Genomic DNA, 26,226 nt, shown 5'->3' on the forward strand with positions numbered 1-26,226 from the left:
GGAGTGTCCTCCTTTATAGTCTAAGGCAATAAACCAAATTTACATTCTAGGCACATTATTCTTACTTTAGCTGCATGAAACAGGCCTGCTGTTTGAAACTTCAGCTGTATGAAACAGGAAGTATTTATCTCTATGTCACACTACAAGGAATGCAAAGAAACCAACCAAGACTTTGATATCTTAAATATTAGAGACAAACCCTAAATATTTATAATGAAGTATTATTTACTTCAGTGGAAGAAACAGGCATACTAACATGAAAAAACACATTTTATTGCACTTAAGTTATAAGAAAATAAAATTTCTAAGTGAATCAAACCATAGACACAATCCCTTTAAAGGTTGTTTTCCTCCATCATGTCAGGTTGTTACATAACTAAAATTAACCAACTTGAATCTGATTGTTTTAAATCAGACTATAAATAAAACAAAAAAAAAATAAACAGGAGGAGGAAAAAAAGATCACCTAGGATACAGTGTTAAACCACTTTCACAGTTCAGCTTGAGTTGTGGCTCTTGGAGAATGAGGCAAACCATTTGACTTTTTCATTCATTTCGTTTGTTTGCATGTGACGCCTTTACTACAAAAACTGAGTAGTTTCTGCTTTGTCAGTTTCTCAGAGCAATAAAACTGTAACAGTTGTTTTCCCAAATACTGTAAAACACTAAGACTGACCAGCAACTTTATTTTGTTTTATATATTTTTAAAATATTTTGTCAGTTTTATTATGTACGTTCATCCATTCACCACAGCCCTCAAAAAGAAAAGTTTCTCCACAGAACAGACGGCAATAGCTCTCTGTTCCAAGGAATGTGTTTTAATTTTTGCCCAGATAAAAGAAAATAAGCTTTGCACACACTCTCAATTCTTTACTTGCAGGCAAACTTCACTCTTTATTATCTGAAACTCTCCCATTCTCAGCCTCTTAGAGGCACAGATGGTTCAAGTTTCAGTGGCAAAAAGTCTTTTTTCTGTAACCAAACTAGAGCAAATTTGGAATTCAGTCTGGGACTAAAACGTCACAGCAGAAAAAAAATAAAAAAAAATAATTTGCTTTTTTCTTTCTTTCATTTAGCAGCATAAATAAGTTTGGCCACTGGGAGTACAGTACAGGGGTGGGACAACAATCCCATATTTGAAGACCTACTTCTAGCACCAGCATCAAGAATTAAATCCATCTCAGGACTCACGGAACCCAGGACAACTTGCCACCTTTGAGCAACATATGCATTGAAGAGTGTATGTGGAAGCGACAGTAAATAGATTAACAGAGGCTAATACTGTGATTGATTGACATTGGCAATGGTTGGCAAAAAAAAAAAAAAAAGCTTTTCATGATAACTGTACAAAAACAATTCACAGTAATTTTTTTTCTTTTTTTTCTTTTTTAGCTTTTCCACTCCAGAAAAATGACTTTTTGTTGCAGATGCTCTCTACTGAGAAAGTCAGCCAGTCCTTGTTTGGGTGTTATTGCAGCCCCTTCCTAGGTCTCAGTGGTAAAAGGCCAGGCTAACAGAATCTGTAACGAAGCTTCATCGTTAACACTGCCCAGTGACCACTGGAGAAGAAAATAAAGAAATAATTGCACCTGGTTTGATTTAGAAAGTCTCATTTTGCAAAGCTGCCCTCAGTCAAAAGTGAAGCCTTTTATGTGATGAGACAGCAGACGCCTCTCTTGTCAGTTACGGTTTGTCATGTCTTCCTCTTTTCCTTCTTGTCTGTAGATCTTTTCACTCTGTTGCCCCAAGCCAACATCCTGCACCACTGAGAACAAGGGATTTTTTTTTCTCTTTTCTTTTTTCCTTTTTTTTTTTTTTTTTTTTGCTTTTTTCTTCTGTTGTTTTTGTTTTTTGTTTGTTTGTTTTTCAGGGGGAAGGGCAGGGAGTATATCGTCTACACATTTGGACAAATTTCTTTTCTGCTCTTCACTTCATGTCCACATCAAAGTCCAGCACCAGCAGCTTGGTTTCCTCAGTCCCATTCCGACTCCCAACTGCACACACCAGCTTTGTGTTTGAGGCTCTGATCCGCCACACGACTCCCCCACTCCCCCCACTCTCCAATGTGACTAGGTTTCGAATAAATTCACCCGTTTTCAAGTCCCATAGTTTTACAGTTCCATCATCTGAGCTGGTAATTACAAAGTTCTTGTTGAACTGTAAACAGGTCACAGCACTCTGATGCTTGTTAGGACCTAGGCAAAACCAAAGGAATTAAATTACTGGTTAGAAATCATGGGTATGGGTAAGTTACACTGTAATTGTACCCTTCTACATTAGAACATACAATAAATGAAATATTTAAAATGCTGCATATTTAGAATCTGTGAGTATTTTAGGATCAGCAGGATTGCAAGAAAATCTGGTAGTTATTTGTAACTGAAACATTAACTTTCAAGAGTTCTGTCTTCCACGAAGCTTGGTTAGCTACCAGGCACACGTTTTGTTTTCCGGCTGTGCAAATAAGAGCTTTCTTAGTGGTGATATAGATAGCTCAGCTTCATGTATTCTGCTGATGGACGAATGGGCATGAAATCTACCACCCTTACCACTTGGAACTGACCACTCAAAGGTGAAGGCTGAAATGACCACAGTTCCAAAACTCTGAGGAACAGACACAACCAATGAATAAAAAGTTGCAGTACAGCCCACCAAATGGCCTCAATGAAAAAACAGTTTTTAGGGCTATGACCAATAAAAAGAAGTTAATCATGACATAAAATGTTAACACTGTTGTGCCTCATTTAATATTAGTGGCTTTCACATGTTTCTTTCTTCATTTTACTGGGTGCTATTATTCCTTCCATCCTAGTTAAGCAGATGGTTAAAGGGTCTAAGTTGAGGCCAAATCAATTTTCTATCAGATTAGAGATGTTCTTTTTACTCCAGTAAGGTAGCTCTTTAATTTAAAATTGGACTACAAATTCAAAAAAAAAGAATCTGTTGCTTCTATGATATGGCCAAGATCTTTCTTCGCATTGTTCTTTAAGATTAGGTCGAATTACCTGTACATGTAGGAAGTGATTAAACAATTTTATATTAAAAACACAATTTAAAACAATTTCTCAAGGGTAGCCTAGTTCTGTCAAGTCAGAGTGAAAATGCTCAGAAACGTATCCAAAATAAGCATTTTCATTTTGTATGAGGTTAATGAGCTTTTTGTGACATAAAAGCTCTGTATTTCTCTTCTAACAATCCCATTTTTAATGAACACAACTAAAGCTGAGTAGCCAAGACTTACCTTGCAATGTTTGTAAACACTGTCCTGTTTTGATATCCCAGATTTTAACTGTAGAATCTGCATTCCCAGAGACAAGAATATTGTCTTTGAGTTCCATTCCACTTGTTAACGATTGGTGTCCTGTTAACGTGTGAATGCAATTCCCCGTCTCCACATCCCACACTCGGATTGATGTATCAAGAGATCCACTCACCACATGGATGCCATCAAACTACAACAGACACAGCTTATTAGACTAGAAGTGCAGATATTCTTGATATTATTTATTGACCTTAATCCTACAGGGGAGAAAAATAAAGCATGGGAAAGAGGTAATGCCAGGAATAAAATGAGGTAACAGGATAAAGCGCAGGTAATCAAGCAAATCTATAGTGTATGTTCTCAGAAGCTTCTATCAGAATTGCTAATTTAAAAAAAAAGATTTATTTATTTATTTTAGAGCAGGATGGAAGGGCAGAGGGAGAGGAGGGAGAGAACCCCAAGCTGACTCCCTGCCGAGCATGGAGCCCCACGCAGGGCTCGATTCCACAACCCTGAGATCATGACCCAAGCAGAAACCAAGAGTCAGATGCTCAACCAACTGAGCCACCCAGGTGCCCCCAGAATTGCTAATTTTTTATGGCCGGTGGCTTCAAACTAGATGCAGAAACAATTAAGAGAAAACAAAACACCTAAAATGAACACGTTAGTTTCAGATCATCTGGCCAAAGATGATCAGCTAAATATCATGGATCATTCAATAAGGATTGCCATTTGAATCTTACTTCCCAACAGAAAGTTGAAAATACTGACAGAGCTTGTGTGTTTATTAACAGCCCAAGGGCATGAAAAGACTAGAGATAACTCTCATGAGATGTTTAAAAGTAAGTTCCAGGGGCGCCTGGGTGGCTCAGTTCATTAAGCGGCTGCCTTCGGCTCATGTCATGATCCCAGCGTCCTGGGATCGAGCCCTGCATCGGGCTCCCTGCTCAGCAGGGAGCCTGCTTCTCTCTCTCCCTCTACCTGCCTGCCTACTTGTGATCTCTCTCTCTCTCTCTATTAAATAAAATCTTAAAAAATAAAATAAAATAAAAGTTCCATTCAAAACTGTATGTAAAATAAAAATTTCATTTACAAGAACCAACTGCTAATTAGGAAATGCACCAATAGATAACTACATCTGGAATTACAAGAAGTGGCATTTTGATAACAAAAGCAAGCTATATAGCACCTCTTCTCCAGCTTCCCAGCTATACTAGAAGTCAATAGATATCAATTCCTAGAAGATCTAGAATAGTATTGCTACCTCTTTTCTCAATCTAATGGTTTACTTAAATGAGAATATATATTCGTCAGGGTTCTGAACGTATCACAAAACATAAAAACAACTTCAGCCAATTCCCTCTCCTCCAAATTCATAACCTTTTCTAAGTTAATATATCTTTATTATATATCAATATTTTGTGACATAGACAGTATTCCACAAATTAAGAGCCAAATATTCCAAGAACAGAGAACTGTCAGCACTGGGACTACGTACTAATCTGCGGATCACTAATGGGCAGTAACTGGTAAATAAACTGTATAAGTAATGGGAAAATTTTCAACTTGAAAATGCTTTCAGAAAATAAAACAAGACCCATTTTCTAAATTTGCTATTAATCTAGCTATCAATTTCAAAATATGAGAACTCACTCAAGAATATCATGTTCAAATGTAAACAAAAAAAATCAGGTTAGTCAAATTTACTTCGACTACAGATCAGTAGCCCTTTGATGGTAGAGCAGTCTGATGGAGAAAGGCTCTGCTTCCACTTTGAATGGGAATGGATCACAATTACATGGTCCATCGACTTTCAGCTATCAAGGCAAAGGGGCAGTTTTTGGCCAAATTAATCCTCTGCTAAGGAGTTTATTAAAATCCAGGTTATTTTCCTATGAGACTATCTACCCATTAATTAATATAGTAAAACCTGGGGCTCCAAAGTTTCAGGTTCCAAGACAAATGTTTGTATTTTAGAGGAACAACAGATCACAGAAAAACTGAAACAAATTATTTAAATCAGTTAAAAATTTATGCTTTCTTCATGCCAATTTTAAAGGATATGTAAACAACAGGATAATGTGATTTGTCTTTTTTGGACTGTATTGAATCAGCAATTTGACAGTGATTATCTGAGCAAAACAATCTCATGATTCATCAGTAAAGCATCTAAGGGATAGGAGAGATATGATCTCTTACCTGTAATGAATAGACTCTATTAGTATGCCCCTGCAACGTGTGTAGACAGGTCTCCGTCTCTGGATCCCACACCTTCACCATAAAATCATATGCTCCACTAACAACCCTCCTGCCATCATATTGAACACAGCGGACTGCTGCTACATGACCCATCAGAACATGTAAACACTGGCCTGTCTCAATATCCCAAACCCTAAGAGTGGCATCTCGAGAACCGCTAACAACTCTGTGGGGGGGGGGGGGGGGGGGACAGAAAAAAAAAAAAGTATTAGAATTTTTAATAGCATGAGAAAACATGATATATAAAGTCAGTGGTTATTGAATTTTTTCTTTTCTTAAGCAGGAACACCTGTTTTCAAAGAAATCCTATGTAAAACCTTGAGATACAAACATACAAAAGTCAAGTTACTCTGGTTGGGATGGGAAGTTGGGAAGCCTAGAATTGTACCTGCTTGGTTCCCACATTTCCCACATTTATCAGTGGCTGTGCAGCACCCGGGGTTCTGTGGGATGGCCTGAAAACTGCTGTATTGTATTCGAAGCAGAAGCAGCAGTGGCCAGCTCCAGATATAGACAGTAAGATTTTGATTTTAGAAATAAAATGCTAATGTGGGCAACATGTATAAAATGTTAATGGGAGAACTCTGGTGGTAGTATTTTAAAAAAATTTGTATTTCTTCTTTATTCTTTGTGCCATTTCCCAAAATTGTAATTATGAACATACACTCTCTTTGTGACTAGGGAAAACATTTAATAAACGTTATTCAACAAAACAAATCTGAATTTGGAATTTAAACAGTTAAAGATTATGTGCCTTATACCATTATAATCTGGTAAAATTAACCAGTTTTAGAATATCTTCAAACAAAGGCTGCTTATGCTTATAATTATAGTCAGTAGGCTATGGAGGTATTAAGATATGCAGATTTTGGAAGATACACACAGGAGGCAACAGAAATCCCTTAAAAAATTGGCCCAACATTATTAAAGCTATGCTCTTCTGAAGACCGGAGTGATACAAATATCACAAGCACCTTTGGATTACGAAGGGGAGTTGAAAACTCAGGTATCTTCATGTTAGTCTTAAGAGATAAAGATAGGCCACAGTTTCTACATTTGGAAGAGTAGAAAGGAACATTGAGAGATTTAAGTTAGAATACAATGGAAACTGAAATACGAGGTTTCTTAATGTCAACCCCCCCAAATTTTAATAGAGCACACTGTTCAAAGTAGATTCAAATTACAAATGAAATAGTACTTTTCTTCACATATTACAAATCTAGCATGAAATCTGCTTAATGTAATGGTTTTCACAAAGAAGATGTTGTGGATAGAATTAAAGGTAACGACGGGAGCAGATTCATGGTAAGGACTGCCGGAGAGACCTTTTATGACAAATGAAGTCGAAATCACATTTGTTTAATGAGGTACTGTGAAGACAGGCCAACAGAAGATCGAAAGGACTTTAACAGAAGGGCTCTGAGGAGGAGATCAAAGCAACAGTAAAGGCACTGAGAAGAAAAAAAGGCAAGCCAGTCTGGTTTGGCTGAAACTATTTTGAAAACTGGACTGAGGATTTCTTCCTTGATTTGATAGACAACAGAAGGCTCTCAAAGGGCAGTGATACTATCATTATTAGAAAAGGATTCTCTGTCAGCTGTGTAACAGGTGAGAAAACCAAGTGTGAAAGCTATGTCACTAGTTCAGGTGATCGGTAACGAGACTCAACAAAAACCCGCACACCTCTGTTTTTGTCTAGATATAAGGGGATATGATGGAGTGCGGGTAGGGTGGGTGGGTAATTAAAAAGACTCAGAAGCGGGAAGCCTGAATAACTGAATTTGTCCCAGGAGCAGAGATAAAAGTGTAAAAAAAAGAGAGAGAGAGAAAAAAAGATTGTTTTGGAGATGATGAATCAAAGATACAGAACAATAAAGCGCCACCCAAGATTAGAGAATAGAGTTTCAAGGAGGAAGCCAACGCCATTAAATGAAGAAGTAAATTTAAAGACACTCTCCCAATTTTAAGCCAATACGCTACTGCTTTGCTAGTATAGAAACATCTGAAGTCTACTAATTAAAGTCTAATTTAAGAGGACACTATCACTCTCTAATAAACACTGTATTATACAACTGAACTCTACACAGAAAGCCTCAAATTCACAAATAACAGAGGAAGAATTCCCAACCACTACAGGATTTTCCCTTACCTTTTTTCATGGAGATGCATACAGCGGACAGTGGAAGTATGCCCATATAAGGTATGTATACATTCTCCAGTCTCTGCATTCCACACTTTTAGAGTCCGATCTGTAGATCCACTAATGATGATATTGTCTCTCATCTGTGATGACCATACTCCACCTGTGTGTCCCACTAATGTTCTCAGACACTGGAAAAACACTTAAGATGATTACTTTTGGGTGGAAAGAAAAATGATTTACATAACATTTCAGTAGCTCATTAAAATTTGGGGTAAAGTTATTTATAAAATTTTATTGTTTGGCACATCAGAAAATAATTTTTCACATCAATATAACATGATACCACCACTATTTATTGCTTTGCTTATTCAGTAGCATTACATATTAAACACACAGATACAACTGAGGAACAAGTTTGTAGAAAGTAAAACACTTCTCATTAAAGTATGACAGCTCCAGCCTGGTCTCTGATGAAATAATGCTAAAACTGCAACTTGGTTTCTTCCATAGGAATGGATTCAATGAAAGAATGCCAACCGTGTTAGGTGTGGCTACATACCACATTTCATCTGAATCTGCCCCAAGGCAGTAGTTAGGAGCCAGGCAAGGTACTTCTAGACAAGTAAAGACAGATATTAAAACTCTGAAATAAATCCAAAACTAATATTACACTATGGAAATATGAAGCTGCTTTAAAAAATTTTAACATCCGATTCGGACTATTTAGAAGATTCTTGCCCAAGAATCAGCATGCTGTAAGACATTTTAAAAGACAGGTTTTTTCCCCTCACATTTTCCTCTGTGTTTTTTTAGCTGGTCAATTACTTAATTTATGCAAACATTCTCCAGTGGACAGATAAAGATAAGTATTCACCACAGAACCATTAAAGTATAATACTGCATGCAGTGAAACTGATTGCTTGGACTGCTTTTTTCTTCAAACTCCTATTTAAATACTGTATCTGCTTTACTTTCATCTCACAGGGCTTGAGATAAGCCTAAATTAACATGATCTACTTAACTTCTAAACTACAGGTAAGTTATCAACAAAGCAGTTTACAAAGAAAAACAAATATCCCTCAATCATAGTTTTGAAAAAGATTAAAAAGGACAATATAACTGAGATGGTTAATAAAAGTGGGAAATATTAAGCCAAGAAAAAGAAAAAAAAAAAGATAAAGCACATCTGTAAAAATCATACAATAGCTAAGTCACAAAGATAGACAAACTATTTACAGGAAGAAACTAATGACATCCCTTATCCTGAGAAACATTATCTTTGTGCCAGGGGAAAAACTAAATTAGAAGCTCTGATATTTGTTATCGAAATAAGCTGTGGTCAAAAATGAACCCATGTTTTCCCTGGTTGATCCTTGCAAAGACATATACAAAAAGTGAAGTGTAGAAAGAAGTAAGCTTACTTTGCCTGTGACTGCTGACCAAACTTTTAAAGTGTTGTCATCAGAACCACTAACTATTCGGTTACCACAAAACTGCAAGCATGTGATCACATGATCATCATGTCCTTTCAGAACCTACAAGATAAATGTACAGATTAGAAATACGTTATTAAATTACGTCTTTTAGAATAATGGTGAAAAGAAAAATAAAGCCATAAATAGGAGCAGCAACCTACAGTCTATTTCTAAAATTACAATTTATATGAAACACAAAGTATCATCCTTCCTGAATGATGAATCAAGTATTAAACATTTTATTTTTTCCATATTCTATGATTTATATGTGAGATATCAACTATTAAAATTGAGCGATTCAAGGCCTTTATGTTAAAACTTCATAAAGATGGTTCAAATACAAATGTATTTTATAATTATTTGTTCAAACCAAAAAAATACACATCTATGTTTTGCAATTTCACACACAAAAACAAAAGCACCTACAAACTAGAAAGACAAGAGTAACAATAATTATCAACTTTCTCAACTTAAAACAAGAAAGGCCTGCGGGCGCCTGGATGGCTCAGTTGGTTAAGCGTCTGACTCTTGATTTCGGTTCAGGTCATGATCTCAGGGTCATGAGATCGAGCCCCAGGTAGGGCTCCATGTTGGGTGTGGAGTCTGCTTGAGATTCTCTCTCTCTCTTCTTCCTCTGCCCCTCTCCCCCAACCCTGCTCGCACCCGCTCATTCTCTCAAAAAAAAAAAAAAAAAAAAGGCCTGTTATAATCTATACATATTAATATAACAGTATCTCCCCTGGTTTCTTTTTTCCAGTTATATAAATACATCTAAGAATTTCAAGCATTTTGCCACTATTTATATAATTGCAGTAAGACAGAAAATCAGTATTACACTTAAATTTATAAAAATAAAACTCACAAGAAACACCCAAAACACAAACTATTTACAAGAGACACCGAAAACACAAATGCATACTCCTCAAAAATTCATGTTCTAACTACATGGTCAGAGAGCAAGCAAATTCTTAGGTAAAACGTATATAACACAAAATTCAACAGGATATTCAGAAATTTTCATTTACCTAAGGTAGAATGACATGCAATTCAACTCATCTTTTATCATCTTTTACCATCAGTTGTCAGACTGGAGAAATTAGCAATAGAGGACTATTGTTCATTACATTTTCAGTTATTTAAAAATATACTGTTTTCTTTCTACAGGAGATAGATGTCAAGTTATGCTCCTGGCCAAGAAGAGCACACTAGGTACCAACACTGATCTGTGGTTGCTGTTACGTTGTGCCAGAGTTCAATTACCTTAGGAGATTTGAGTTCCCCTCGCCTCCAGTTAGTATCAATTCTGTGCTGCCTGATGTATGCGCTTTTCCACGGACTGTGTATGAAACCTGGTTTTATGACTTTTCTTCTCTTGATGTGCAATGGTTCATCAATACCTAAAGTTTTAAAGACTTAGAGTGTAACTGCTGTCACCAATAATAAAAACTCCACATTTTATAATACATCTCATTTCCTCCTATGCTCAAAACCACTGAAATGCAGGATGCTGTCCAATTTCTAACACTGTTAGTATAAAACAATAATGTAAAGTTTGCATTCCTTATGGCATGTTTTCATATTTTTCTCATTTCTTTCTCTAAATAATTCTATGAAATGTTGGTGAGGATGTGCAGAAATATGAGCCCTTATGCAATACTTGTGATAATATAAAATGGTATAGCAGCTATGGAAAACAGTACTGTCGTTCATCAGAAAAATTAACCGTAGAATTACCATATGATCCAGCAATTCCAATTCTGGACATACACCCAAAAGAATTAAAAGCAGAAACTTGAACAGGTATCTGTACACACATGTTCAGAGCTGCAGTCATTCATAATTGCTGAAAGGTGGAAGCAACCCAAGTGTCCATTGATGGATGAATAAGCAAAATGTCATGTATGTATGTATGTATGTATGTATGTATGTATGTATGTATATATATATATATATACATACACACACTATGGAATATTTATTCAGACTTAAAAAAGAAGGGAATTCTGACACATGTCACCACATGGATAAACCTTGAAGACAGTATGCAAAGTGAAATAAGCCAGTCACAAAAAAACAAATACCATATGATTCTACTTATATGAGGCACCCAGAGAAGTCAAACTCATAGAGACAGAAAATAGAACGGTGGTTGCCAGGGGCTGCAGGGAGGAGGACTAGGGCGTCACCATTAAATAGGTATGGACTTTCAGCCGAGAATGATGAACAAGTTCTGGAGATGGACTGCGTAACAACATGAATGTACTTAATGCCACTGAACTGTAAACCTAAAAATGGTTACAATGATAAATTGTCTTAGGTATATGTTACCATAATTTTTTTAAAAAGTCATTAAAATAATGATTCTATGAGAGAAGGTAAGGCACGGATGATTAATCCCACTTCATGTAATACAGATTTTTGAGAAGAGAGGGTTTCACTAATTAGTCCAAGCTACAGACAGGGCAGAGGCAGGATCAGAAACTAAGTATCTTGTATCTTCACCTTTCACTCACCTGTAACCTCCTTGAAGGGGAGAATAACCTATAGAGTATCTGTCTCATGCTCTGTGATTATTTCTAAAAATTTCGGATTATCAGAGACAAATCATATTTTTACATTTTTTTCAAAAATATTATTTTTCTATATGCCTGCTGGAAAAAAAGTCCTTTCTTTAATTAATATGGAGGATACCTTCTCCTCTACTAAGAAAGGAGTTTTGTTTTTGTTTTTTGTTTTTTTAGTTTTCAAGAACATAAGCTCCATGATGGGAACAAAATGGGAGTTCACTACTATATCCCCAACATGTAAGAATGTCTGGCCCACAGGAGGTGTTCAATAAATATTTGTGGAAGGAAATAGAATACGGAATATTTGAGTACTATTAATATAATTTGGGGGTTTCCTGTATTCTGTTTTATTTTATTTATTTAATGAGTGAGTGAGTGAGTGAGTGAGTAGTCATTTATTTAGTGTGAATTCCAGTCAGCGAGTTTCTCTCCCAAGGACAGTTGTAATTATACCTTATCTCTAATTGTAAGTATTGGAGAGGGAGGATACCTTTCTCTTCCATAAAATCACTGGTAGAAATTCATATATATCTTATTTTATGCAAAAGTTTATATTTTGTTTGTCTTTTTTTAAATTGAGGTATAACTGACATACAATATTAGTAACAGGTGTACAGCACAGTGATTTGATACTTATATACATTGCAAAATAATCACCACAATAAATCTAGTTATCCTCTGCCAACTCACAAAGTTACTACAATATTACTGGCTATATTCCCCATGCTTTCATCACATCTCCATGACTTACTTATTTCATAATTGTAAGTTTGTAGTTCTTAATCCCCTTTGCACCATTTTGCTCCCCACCCCCCCAAGTCCCCTCCCCTCTGGTAACCACCAATCTGCTCTCTGTATCTATGGGTCTGTGTTTTGTTTTTTGGGTTTCCTTTAAATCATCCTCATCTTGATCTTTTCATTGTTTGTTAATTGTACTAGAGACTGGGAAGCAAATCAGATATATTTGCTATTAGTTATTAGTGCTCATTAAAGGGGTTAGCTCCAAGATTCGGCTCATTTGAATGTGTGGAATAACCTGTGGATTTTATATAAGTAGATGAATGTAAATGAAGACTCATTCTTGATTCTTCGATAGGCTGCCGAAGTTCTCTTTTCTCAGTTATCTACTTTATTCTACCTGCACCTAAAACTTCTAATTTGTACTTTTTCTATTTGTTTCCAGAATCACTTTACTTTTTCAAAGTATAAAGATTTTCTCTTGTAGTTTTGAACCTTACCCTCTTCTTTGCATTTCTCTCTCCAGAGAAGGTTGTCTTCAGCCAAAATTCTCCAGTAGCGACAGGTCTGAGCCGCTTGTAGCAGGTCTTTGGGTTCCAGGAATGAAAGCACATAAAGTGCCAGCTATGGAAAGGAAAAAGCATAGAATACCCATGTTTTAAGTATATGTGTGTGTGGTGTGTGTGTATATATTTATAACATATAATTAACTTATATATAACTATTTTCAATAGAATGAAGTACTCCTAGGTAAACATAATTCTACATTCTAATTTTTAAAATTATGAAAGGTAATACTTTCTAATAGTCAGTCTTAAAAATATACCAGACTTAAAAAACTTACTCTATTGGTTTTTATGAACTTCACCAACTTCACCTCTTCAAGGAATACTTATTAAGCTTCTCTGCCTCTGCTCTTGCCTTTGTTCTGTGAGCCTCAACTCGAGAATTCTACCATTTATGTCTACAGGTATACTTTATTAGTTGCTTAGATTCTCTACTTTTCTCTCCCCACAACCATGTAAATTCACTGAAGACAGGACTTAAATTAAGAAATGAGATTTCTAGATATTCTGTGTGGTATGATTTCAGATCACTTCTGATAGATATAATTAATAGTTCTTTATCACGTCAAAGTGTTTATTATCACAATGATGAATTTTTCAAACATTTATACCCTTTAGTGTAAATGACAATAGGGGACAATTACTAAACTGCTCCACAGACATATAAAAGTAATTAGGTTCTAATTACTTTACATTGCTTATGGGGATTTTCTTGACCGGCCAGATAGATTTTTGAACTAGCTCTTTAGTATATCACTGTTTGAACTAGCTCTTTAGTATATCACTGATTTTAAAATTTTGTTTCCAATACTTGCAAACAATTTTTTTTCAGCATGTTTACTCAATTCAGGTAAATAAGGGAAGAGGAAAGAAGAAAGGGGGGAATGGTAGCTTCTGAGTATGCTTATCCAATTAGCCTCACTAATCACATAAAAATTTAAGTTATGATATTAGAATCAAAATGAGCTAAACACAGCAATAAAGTTTAGTTTTTACAGAAATTAAATTACAAGAATTAAAACAAACGATCATTCAAAGGGCCAAAGGCCAAATGGGAAGTAAAAGCACAATTTGAATTATTTTCCGACGCTAAACAGTAATTACATGACGTAAATTATGCTTACCCAAGAACTTTGTATATAGAGAGATCATCATTAATCCCATATTTTTTGAGTACATTTCATACAGAAAATACTCCAACCAGTCAGTATTCAATTTAATACTACTACTAATAACTGACAGTGAAAGGCTTTTTGTGGAATAATTATTTTGGTCTATCAGAGAAGCCCATTCAGTCTGAGTCATTTTAAATAAAAAGGCATAACTATATTCAGCAATCTACGTATATGTGTATATATACATACACATATATAAGTACGCAAACATATATATATCTCAACATTGTACTTTTTTTTTTTAAAGATTTTATTTATCCATTTGAGAGAGAGAGAGAGAGAGACAGTGAGAGAGGGAACACAAGCAGGGGGAGTGGGAGAGGGAGAAGCAGGCTCCCCGCTGAGCAGGGAGCCCGACAAGGGGCTCGATCCCAGAACCCTGGGATCATGACCTGAGCCAAAGGCAGACGCCCAACGACCGAGCCACCCAGGTGCCCCTGTACTTTTTTAACAGATACTCCATAAGTCACTTAACTTTGAAATTATCAATCAATCAAAGCCTGGGTGAGTTTGCTCAGTGTCAGTATAACAGTAATGGGATAACACCATATTCTTCTTCTATGTGAAACTGATATTTAACATAGAAATTATCAGGGACAAAGTTATACTGGTAGAAAAGAGATGCTATTTAGTACCCAAGATATTTAATATGGTCATATAAAAAAGTCTATTCTTTGCTTAAGTTATCCAGCTGAAGTAGAAATTAGGTAATTCACAGAAACAGTCAGTGGATCTTAAAGGCTAGAAAACAAATCCAGAGCACCTCAGATCTCAAAGGTACATCCCAAATCATCAGTTATAATATCCTTCATTACTGGTGATTGTGAGATCACCTAGTCCAGTGTCTGCATGCATTAAAGAGGAAAGAAACATTTAGGTGCTAAAGAATGTTGAAGTGTTAACTCCACAGGTAACTGGCACACTTTGCTTTAAAATAGCAAAGACCCTAACTCAACCATGAACTTCAACTTATTCTATTTAAATCTAATCAGTTCTATTCAAAACATCGAAGTATTTCAGAAAATACACACAGCAAAATAAAAAATATGAATAAGAAAATCAGAACCAGTAAAAATATAAATCAGAAAAGGTTTAAACCAGGGGAAAGCAGAACACAAATAAACTGGCAACAGTATATTTACATGGTTTTTTAATTAAACTGCCAACCAAAAAGGGAATGGCAATTAGTTTCACAATTCTTAGTGTTTATTATGGGGAAGTACACCAGTTCCTCAAAGGAAGCAAGGTTTTGTCATGTGGAGTTCCTTATACGGGACAGAGAGTGGGCATTGTCCTGAACTACATCTCTAGATCACCAAAGCAGGGGCTTACAGGTTTCTTGCAGACAAGTAAAATGGTCTGGCTAACGCCGCGTCGTGTTCATTTGTCTTAAAGGTAAAATCTAGATTAGTAATTCCTCCTAAGGACTTCCACTAGACAGAAGCTCTCAAATTGAAAATCTCTTTCATATAATTAACTTTTCCTTGACCAAACTTGAAATTTCAGTAACAGTTGCTATTTTTTGTTTTTCTCTTATGTAACCTATATAAGAGACCACAATATTATATCTGAGAGGTAGCTAACACTTTCCCAGAATTGCTGTATTTCCATGGACTTAACTAGTGAAAGAGGGGGAAAAAGAATAAAGAAAATGTTGGCTGATCCTATGTTAAAAATTTAGGTTTTACTCTAGGTCATCTACTATATCATTATGCTTTTCTTGGTATTTACTTACAAAATAAGGATAAGGCTGTTTATCACAAGCCTCCCATGTGAGACTAGTGAGATTTTTATCAAGGTTTTGAGATTAATACGTGTGGGTAAAGAGCTCTGAGATTTGTTGAAAGGAATTATAAGAAAATTATTTTAAGTCCATTTCCTGACATGAAGGTAATGATGTTTTAAATAATAATAGTATGTAGTCTCTGGTAATAGTTTCCTTAAGGATTTAGATCTATACCATTATTTCTCCACATATAAAATAAGGCATTTTTTTTCAAAATAGGAAATGTTTCCTAGTAGTTGGAAAAAAAGGAAAACACAGATGATCTGCTAAGTCAGGGTCCTCTCTCATTCTCCTGTCTAGCCTCCCTTCTTTTTCCTCAGGTAATCTTTAAAAGAACAGTTAATCCAAGGAAATCTTTATTGCGCTTAGACCAGTTATCGATAATTTGTGCTTAATTCTTAGACTCTTAAAAATATTTCATATTCTCCTAACTTTAAATCACATTTTATGTGTCCAAAAGTTACTATGGAAATACAAATAAAGTAAAACGAAACAAAACACTCACTATTCTTAGATAGAAGGGGACAAATGAGACTAAGCGAAAGTCTGTATTTTAATAAAAATACTACCTTCTAAAATAAGGAGGATATCCAAGGAAACCATGAAGAATATATTAGAGGTGACTAACTTTACTTTCAGTCACATACTTAGAAAAGTGCTACCTACTCTGAATGTCCTTCTGGAAGCAAAGAGAGCTTATGTCATTTCCTAAGCCAATTCTATTCAAAGTGTTCAGTTTTAGAATGAGCCAGCAAGAATAAAAAAATTTTTTCTGGGACAATGCAATTTTTTTTTTAACCATTTAAAAAAATCATTCCAAAGCAGAAACATTTCAGTTTGCTTTTTCCTGGAGTAATGCTTAGTTTCATACATTAAATATAAAACTATTTTATTCATATCCAATGTGAAATTATTATTGGGACTATGTCTACTGCCCACAGGATATTTAGAATGGTTATTCACTCCTTTTCATATTTGAAGTTTCAAGATCATTTGCAGTGATATATTATCATTTTATATATTGTCTTCTTAGCTGACATATAATTAGTGGCACATATATAATTTGTGAAAATATAAACCATGGTGACATTGATTATTTAATCTTACATTATTTGCTGATAGAAATGAAACTGTGAAGCCTATAACATCAATAAAAGAACTACATCTAAGCTATGCCTCATTTATACTGCCAAGAATGCCCATATGATCATAATCAATCTATGATAAAAAATAGTGTCAGTTCACATGAAGAGATAAAAGCAAATGGGCATAAGTAATTCCAAAAGAAACGCTATAAGAATGTGAGCAATGAAGGAAATCGGTAATTGCGCGTGCGTGTGTACGTGTGTGTGTGGGCGGGGGGAGATGGGGCAAGAAGAGGGATGATTAGTAGAAAAAGATATACATGTGAAATTCCATATATTTCAAAACAATTACACAATGTAAATTAACAGAGAACTACAACTCACAGAATCACAAAACTATTAGGGACTATTAGGGACTTTGGATAAATAAACAACAAAATAAGAAAAAAACTGCTGTTTTAATAAAATCAGAATTTCTAAAAAATCTATTACTATATATAATAAATGTACCATGACAACTAAAGGTTGGACTTTAAATAACCTGGAAAAAAATCATGATAAAGAAATAATCAAATTAATGGAACTCAACAGCTTACTCTCATATATGACTTATTGCAGTGGTGGAAAGAAGTCACTTAATAGTCCATAAATATACTTTACTCTGAAAATGATATTAAGTCATAGCAGCTTATCATTTACAGCTCTCTTTAACACTAATTAAGAGTGTTAAACTGACAATACTGAATACCATAATTAGCATGACCATGTTTAAAGGTGGTTGCTGTTGAGTTATATTTTCAAATAGCACCCAATGAAGAATATAATTGATAGCCCTTACCTCTTTAGGGAGCAAGGAAATGAAGTCTCGTTGAAACTGGGGTTCTATCACTTGCATCATATGTTTTACTTGGGTTGGTTCACAACTATCAATAAGCTCGTCTAAAGCAAGCAATTTCTCTGGTCCACTCCAGCTCTATCAAAAAGGAAGTAGAAATTTTTATTATTTTTATAGATGTCTCAAATTATAAGCTCATAAAGGAAAATCCACATTTATACATAACATAAAAGGTGGCTACTTATAGTGAAATTTTCTCCAAAAGTCACTGACGTGATAATCAGTCTCATCAAATTTACTAGCTACCTTTATTTTGTAAAATAAAAAGCAGCCATGGTTTTGACAAATATTTTTGCACTGCATTATTTATTATAAATGTTATATGTTCATCTACCATCAAAATACTGGCTGAGAAACCAAAGTTTTATTTGGAAACATCAACTTGGCTACTCGTAAATAGGATATTTTGAAAGATGATTTTCCTTTCTCTATATTCTTTCCAGTGGGCACCATAAAATTTGATGGCGTTAATAAGGCACTGATCTGAGAGTTAAGAAACTGGTAGCATCGCTTAGAGAGAAATTAATAATTGGATATACTGCACATCTGACAAACGCCTGTGGTCCACAAAATAAAAGAGCTTTGATTTATTATGCAAAAATAATTTCAGATAAAAAACAGCAAAAATATAAAAGAGTAACTAACTTAGTAATAAAATTAGCATATGAACAAAAGGGTCAGAAACAAAGTACTACAAAAACAAAAATACATCATAATACTTTAAAAAATATGAGCCATTTTAAACTAGACTGGAGGATTATTTAAAAACATCTTTTTTTTTTTTTTTTTTTTTTTTTTGCCAGTGAGGAACATCTGCACAGAATACCATGATTCCTAAAAGGAAAAATTAAAAAGCCATGTGAATAATTCAAAATGTTAGAATTTCCCCTCACAATAATCACATAAAACATTTAAATAACCTTGTGATATTTAAGTGAAAGAACATCCTTGAGCAGGATGATTTAAGTACATTTGTGAATTATGATGTCCATTTTGGAAGCAGGTGAAGAGAGAACAATAGGTGGGGTTTGGAGCTAGAAAGATCTGGATTTTGACATTCCATTTCTTGCTCAAACCAGGAATCTGGATTTTCTAACATGTGAAGTTGATAATAACTGAAAACTGAGATATACTGAGGATACAGGAAGCCTTATTTAGAATGCTTTTTAAAGTACTTAAAAATTTTTTTACCCCTTTAGAATCTACAATGAATTTCCTTTCTTCTTTTCTACTGTAAAGTGTAGATTATGTTAATACTATCAAATATTTCAGTAGTATTCCTCCCAGAGCACTTATCACAAACATTATCTTATTTAATCATAAAAACCCTGGAAACATTCCCATTTTACCCCCAAACAGGAGGAAACACAGGCTCTAATAAATCCTTTTATTTCTCTATATACACACACCTAGAACATTCTCCTGGAGCACTCATCTTGTATCCTTCTTAGTTAGGGTGAGGATTGATACATAGAAATAAAAAATACTCAGACACATGTATCTGCATACACATGATCAATTAAAAGCAGTTAATTTGAAGTTAGATTGTTTTATTCAGTTTTCCTCACACAGCTTCAAATCCTGGTTCAAAACTTACTCTTTGACAAAACTTAACACTGATCAATCTCCACTCATCTCTGATCATTTACTGTCAATACTATAAAAACTCTGGTTTGATTTACATTCCACATGGGACTGACGATGGGTTTTCATAACATGTTGTTCCTCTGCATCTATATTATAAGGATTCATGGACACTAGTATAAGGACATGCCAATTTGGGTGATGGACAATTTATGCTGACTAGATAAAAATGCAGCTTTAATTAATTAACTTGATAGCATAATAATTTTTTAAAGATTTTATTTATTTATTTGAGAGAGAGCAAGAGAGAGAGAAAGCAGGAGAGGGAGGAGGGTCAGAGGGAGAGGCAGACTTCCAGCTGAGCAGGAAGCTGGATGAGGGACTTGATCCGGGAACTCTGGGATCATGACCTGAGCCAAAGGCGGATGCTTAACTGAGCCACCCAGGCGCCCCTTAATGCAAACTTCTTAAACCCCTTTGCATATATGAATGCCTGCCCTAAAAATAGTTTATGGAAGTGTTTATGGTTAAATTTTGATATAAAAATAAGGATATCATATGTAATCTTTTACAATGAAAAGAGTAAAAAACCTTTCAACATATTACTACTCTATATACTTTACATAGATTAATGACATTAATAGCTACGATGAATATTTCTACTTGAAGGTAATATATATGTTTGATGTTTTTTTTTCAGTAAATGTATTGTTACTGTTTTCTTAAGAAAGGAATAGAAAAGCATTATCAATACATGATACATAACTGTGTCTTTTATCAAGGGATGTAGAATGAAAAAAGCCAGAACAGAAGACAAATAACTGATTCAGACCTTAAACACTAAAAACTGTGTCAAAAGTGTCTATATACTTAAGGAAAAGTCCATGACAAAAACTATGCCTGAATAGCACAATGTTTCTAGGACTTTAAACAAGTTTGTTTTATTTTTAAGATTTTATTTATTTATTTGACATAGAGAGTGAGAGAGCACAAGCAGGGGGAGTAGCAGGGGCATTAGGAGAAATAGGCTCCCCGCTGAGCAGGGAGCCTGATGTGGGGCTTGATCCCAGAACCCTGAAATCATGACCTGAGCCAAAGGCAGATTCTTAACCGACTGAGCCACCCAGGCACCCCAACAACGTTTTTGTTTTAAACACTATTTGACAAGTCAGATAAAAAGTATACCTTGATTTAAATTATACATATATTCAGCAGATGGTACTTTGTGACATTTTATTGAAAAGTACACCACTGACAAGGATTAGCATCACAGTCTGTAAACTAGATCGTAAATGAGACTGTTTCCACAAGCACACATATTCAAAAGTCTCATTACTCACTGAGATCACATTTCTTAGATGGTTCCAACAAAGGTATGAGCCATATAGACACATTCCTCTCTCCAGCCTGGATTTCTTCCCTGGACTCCAGACCACTATATAAAATTGCTTACTCAATATGTATTCTTAGATATGTAATAGAAACTTAACATTTCCATGATCTTTCTCTTCACATATGCACGTTCACAATCCTCCCTATTTCCGTAAAATGTAACTCCATTCTATTAGTTGCTCAGGCCAAAAACTCTGGAATCATCCCTGACTGTCCCATTCTCACCACTGTCAGATGGTTCTGGTCCATCAACAAATTTAAAAGTTTTAAACCTCAAAATATATCCAGAATCTGACCATTAACTACATTGGTCTAGCTACTATCATCTCTCACCTGGATTATTCCTATAACCTCTTACCTAGTCTCTCAGCTTCCCACCTTTGCTCTCATCGTTCTGTTCTCCACAAAACAGTCAGTGATACTCAACTCTTCTGCTTAAAACCCTCTAGTGGCTTCCCACTTCAAAGCAAAAACTGAAGTCTTTAGGGTTGGCCTACAAGGTTCTAATTTCCTACTCCTATCCCTCTTGTTTTCTCTCTTTAGCCATAAACACATCAAGCATGCTCTGCTTCAGAGCCTTTTCACTTGCTGTTCCTGGAACATTCTTGCCCTTGATACCCACATGGCTTGCTTCCCTATTTCCTTCTGAGACCTACTCTGGGCAACCTTTCTAAAATTGCAAACCAGTTCCAACCACCTCCCCCCCCACCCCATTCCATCCCCCTCCTGACTATAACGCAAGTTCTGTGAAAAAGGGGTTTTGGTTTGTTTTGTTCACTATTGTATCCCAAATCCAAAGTAGAACCTAGCACCTGACAGGTGCTCAGTAACTATTTGTTGAATAAATAAATGAATCCCCAAAGAATCAGGAAATAGCACACCATCACGATCTCAAAATTCTCTCCAGAGAGTATTTCTAGTATTTATATTTGACGGTATTACTAGGACTTACTTATTTAGTCTGGTTCCAAGACTGGTTCCAAATTTTGTACACATACATGATTTACCACCAAGGGAAGTATGTATTAACTTGAAAAACTAGCAGTTAATGACTATGTTAAAACAAAGTAACAACAACCCACACCAACCTTTAATGAGGAATAGTGGAAAGAGCACTGAATTGGGAATCAGAAAACCCAACTTTTGGAGAAGATACTGCCACTAATTAGATTACAGTTTAACCTCTGTGGGCCTTAGTTTCTTTATCTACAAAAGTGCTGCGTAATTCTGATAATTATTTTATTTCTGTTCTGAAAAACAGTTGTCCTGGATAAAAGTATCATCCTTTGGTCTTTCCTGGTAAAGTTATGTGAGAACGTATTTAAGGGGATAGGAAAAACATTCCAAATTCGGAGAGGATCAAGAGAAACAAAACTTACTTTGTGGACAAAATTGCAAATGCAAACTTGAAAATTCCCCATGGAAGTGGTATTTTATTTCAGATTATTAGAGCATGCAAGTAGAAGAAAAGAATATAAGGAGCACTGAACTGTAATCATGAGCTTGGGTTTCACCAGTAAATTCACCATGGAACCATATGAAAGTGCCTTAATTAATCTGAGTCTCAGAGACCCCACCTGTATAATAAGGCGCTTCGTGAAGACCAGTGTCACCCAAATGCTGGATGAGGAGTGTAAGGATCAGAGTCCTACGACTCACCATCAAAGAGTCTGATTCAGTGGTCAAGGTGGGGCTGAGGATATTTTATGTTTTAAATAAAAAACTCATCCAGTATTGATGCGAGCGATTCATAAACAGTAGTGGTTACTAGTCTGGATGATCCCTATAGCCCATTCAGACAAACCTTTTATGACTTTGGGCAGTACTGTGCCTGAATTTCACGTGGTCAAGAACTCAGCTCTCATGACTTTCTTAAACTTTTCCTCACACAAGGTTTCTTGCTCATACTGCTTCAAATACAATTGCAAAGTAATACTAAATTCATTTTCTTTTGGCATCATCCTGTTTTAATATTTTGTTGACTAGCAAATAAAAAAGACCTAAATAAAATGAGTTAGAGAACATGTACGATTTCTAAGTGTTAACATGGAACTTAATTAAATCCTTCAAGAGCGTATTTTTATTCCACTTTTAATTTCAAAACACGTATTTTCTACTTTATCATTTAAAAAAATATTTTGAGTATAAGTATTTTCAAAGTACATTCACAGTTTTAATGCAATGCAAATTTGTTTTGATTAAAATAATGTTAATAATGTTAAGCTAATAACATTTGTAGGAAGCTGTTTTTACTAGCCCTTTTTTAGACCGGAGAAAACAAGGGCTCACAAAGGCTATTTCTTGACCACGAGAGGAAACTAACATTTATTGAATCTCCACTATATTTCCAAATACAGCTTTAAGCACATTACTATATTGTCTCCTGTTTGACAACTTTTTAGTGTTGTATCTGTTTTACAGAGGATGAAAATAAGGCAAGAGTGGTTACATAATACCAACAAAATTCCATAGTATTAGGAGGCAAAGCCAAAATTTGTACTAAGATCTTTTTCTTCTAAGTTATATGTGTTTCTCATTATATCAGGATACCTCTAAATATAAATTTCAACATAAGATAATGTTATAATGTTATTGGTGCCTTTATTAAACCCATATATTAACACACAAATGCACAAGCAAACAAAATGACCAATCCTCTGTCCCAAAATTAACAACCTGAAGCATCAACCTGGCTGCCAAAAAAAGCAGAATCAATGGCTACTAAAAATTTAAACAGTACAAAATTTCTGGTTTGTTGTTTTGTTTTGAATTTCCACTTCTATATTGCAGTGGCATTTTATTTCAATTTCCCTTTATCCAAAATGGTGTATCATTTGTTCTCATTCAATTTATAAATTGAGTACAGAGTACTTTGTCAGAATAGATGGAGCTGGACCAAAACAATGCTGTATCATTGCCTTAGGAGCAATAGCAGAACAGTAAGGGGACAAGCTCTCCCATTTTGCTTGTTATGCAATGGAAAAGTCCTCATTAAATACCCCCACAGCACATCTGTAGAAATCATGCCAGTTTAATTATCCCTCAACTATAGCACACAGGTCAACTCATGACTCCCCCACTTTACTATGAAATTATATCTCTCCACATGTTAAGCATGAAAGCATTGTAAGCTTTTAGGCAAATGATTCATCTCTAGTTCCTTTGGTGCCAGCCCTGAAAATAAAGGGCAATGCCCAACAATGAGGCCCTGGGTGTGTCAGAGATGGATATGGTACTCAAAGGATTAAGGTCCTGATATACCTGTCTAGTTGGCCTTTTGTTGCTAGTAGATTTCTTTGCTGCAGAATATTTATCTGAAAAAAATACACATAGTACTATACCTGCAGGGATAATTCTGCCTATTATTCCTATTAGCTAAGAACAAGTTTTCTTCACTGCATTTACGTGTCACATGAAAAGCAATCAAATGGGCTTCTTTTTACAGAACAAAAGCTAACCTAATATTCTTTAGTTTATTGAATCTCATTAATTCTAAGAAATGATTTTTTAAACAACATTTTTGAAGATGGAATGCTTCCAATAACCTATGGTATCTCAGACTTGATGACATACAATATGTGGTAACGTGGACATTTCAGTAAGAAAACCATGAGCGAGGGGTGCCTGGGTGGCTCAGTAGGTTAAGTGTCTGCCTTCAGCTCAGGTCATGATCCCGAGGTCCTGGGATTAAGCCCTGCCTCAGGCTACCTGCTTAATGGGGAGCCTGCTTCTCCTTCTCCCTCTGCCACTGCTGCTGCTTGTGCTCCCTCTCAAATAAATAAATAAATAAATAAACAAAATCTTAAAAAAAAAAAAGAAAGAAAGAAAGAAAGCATGAGCTAGCGAAATAGGCAAGCATTATACAAAGAACTCCCTAAAACATCCTCCCTGCAAAATAAAGCACAGAGTCCTAGGATCAGGCTCAGCAGGGGGCCTGACTCTCCCTCTGCCCCTCCCCTGCTCATGCTCTTTCAATAAATAAATAAATAAATAAATAATCTTTAAAAATGCTATGAAATCAGCTTCTGCATTACTCTCAAGTGCTGTGCTGCTCACATTGTATGCATGTGCAAGCATGACAACACACACCTATATTCCCATCTTGGCTTAATCAAAGATGATAAAAATCTTTAAAGTATTTCTTTAAAAGTGTGAATGTCTGAGTCCTATTTTCACCTTTTACTGATGGATAAACTTCTTATCAAAAGGATATGGTAGGGGTGCCTGGGTGGCTCAGTTGGTTAAGCATGTGCCTTCGGCTCAGGTCGTGATCCCAGGGTCCTGGGATGGAGCCCCATGTCAGACTCCCTGCTCAACAGGGAGTCTGCTTCTTCCTCTCCCACTCCCCCTGCTTGTGTTCCCTCTTTCTGTCAAATAAACAAATAAAATCTTAAAAAAAAAAAAAAAAGGATATGGTAAAAAAAATTAAAATTCTGAGTGGATGCATAGGAAAAAATTAAAACTTAAAAAATCAGGAACCTAAGGTAAAAGAACTGGGAGGAGGAGAGAGAACAATCCTTGGGGAAAGGTAAGTTTAATCAATTTGTGACGATGCAAACAAAAAAAATTCTTTGTAATTTTAGTTGTTCATAACGTTACAATAAGAATAATATATAACTTCAATTCCTCTAAGCCACAGATGCTCAGTCTCACACTGGTGACATTTTGGGCCCGAGAACAGTTTGCTATAGGAGGCTGTCCTTTACATTGCCCCTACCCACTAGACGCCAGCAGTGTCCTGCCCTCCAACCCATCAGTTGTAAAAAGCAAAAATGTTTCAACAGAGGGAAAAATCTGCCCCCTGTTGAGAACCACTGCTCTAACCTTTCAGTTACCAACTGAAAAAAAAGGTTACCCTAGTTTCTCCGAAATCACCTGAAGGGCAGAAAACAATTCTAAAAATCCATTTAAAAGCAACATTGATTCAAGTGAGTTTTCTAGCGATAGAAGAAAAAGAGTAGGACATTTATTTAGTTTTTGCCCAGGAATTTAATATATACGGATTTACATAATGGATGTCTTAAAAATCTGAAATATCAAATAAAGTCAAGTAAAGTACCTTCTTTTTCCTTTATGCATTTTTATTCCCTTATGCATTCATAAAATAACCACCAATCAAGCAGTCGGAGGTAAGGAAATATATTCATTTTACATTAATGCCATGGCTAATATCAGAGATAGCTTCACTTTACATAATTTATATTATTTAGTATTTACAAAGAACAAGTAAGCAAGTGTTAAATCTAGGTCAACCATTTTGCTAAATACTTGATTTATATGCATTATCTCATTGGAAGAA

At 35.3% G+C, this 26,226-nt stretch overlaps 1 protein-coding gene across 8 annotated transcripts in view; it reads right to left on the reverse strand.

Moving 5' to 3' along the window:
* Positions 1–252: 252 nt before the first annotated feature.
* Positions 253–26,226, reverse strand: part of FBXW7 (F-box and WD repeat domain containing 7) — a 221,113-nt gene continuing 195,139 nt past the window's right edge. For 7 of the 8 annotated variants that reach the window (XM_064585174.1, XM_064585172.1, XM_045880293.2 and 4 more), the window contains 8 exons: positions 17,895–18,029; positions 12,945–13,068; positions 10,400–10,536; positions 9,086–9,199; positions 7,671–7,852; positions 5,462–5,687; positions 3,242–3,452; positions 253–2,195 (listed from right to left, as the gene is read on the reverse strand). In XM_064585174.1, the coding sequence (XP_064441244.1) occupies positions 1,927–2,195; positions 3,242–3,452; positions 5,462–5,687; positions 7,671–7,852; positions 9,086–9,199; positions 10,400–10,536; positions 12,945–13,068; positions 17,895–18,029 (1,398 nt within the window). In that variant the 3' untranslated portion in view covers positions 253–1,926. Of the gene's footprint in view, positions 2,196–3,241; positions 3,520–5,461; positions 5,688–7,670; positions 7,853–9,085; positions 9,200–10,399; positions 10,537–12,944; positions 13,069–17,894; positions 18,030–26,226 lie in introns of all 8 variants that reach the window. The other variant, XR_010409589.1, reaches the window with a different exon arrangement.

Source organism: Mirounga angustirostris, unplaced genomic scaffold (genome assembly GCF_029215605.1).
Source record: "Mirounga angustirostris isolate CCGP_5_RB_7025 unplaced genomic scaffold, mMirAng1.0.hap1 SCAF_2, whole genome shotgun sequence".
Classification (NCBI taxonomy): domain Eukaryota; kingdom Metazoa; phylum Chordata; class Mammalia; order Carnivora; family Phocidae; genus Mirounga; species Mirounga angustirostris.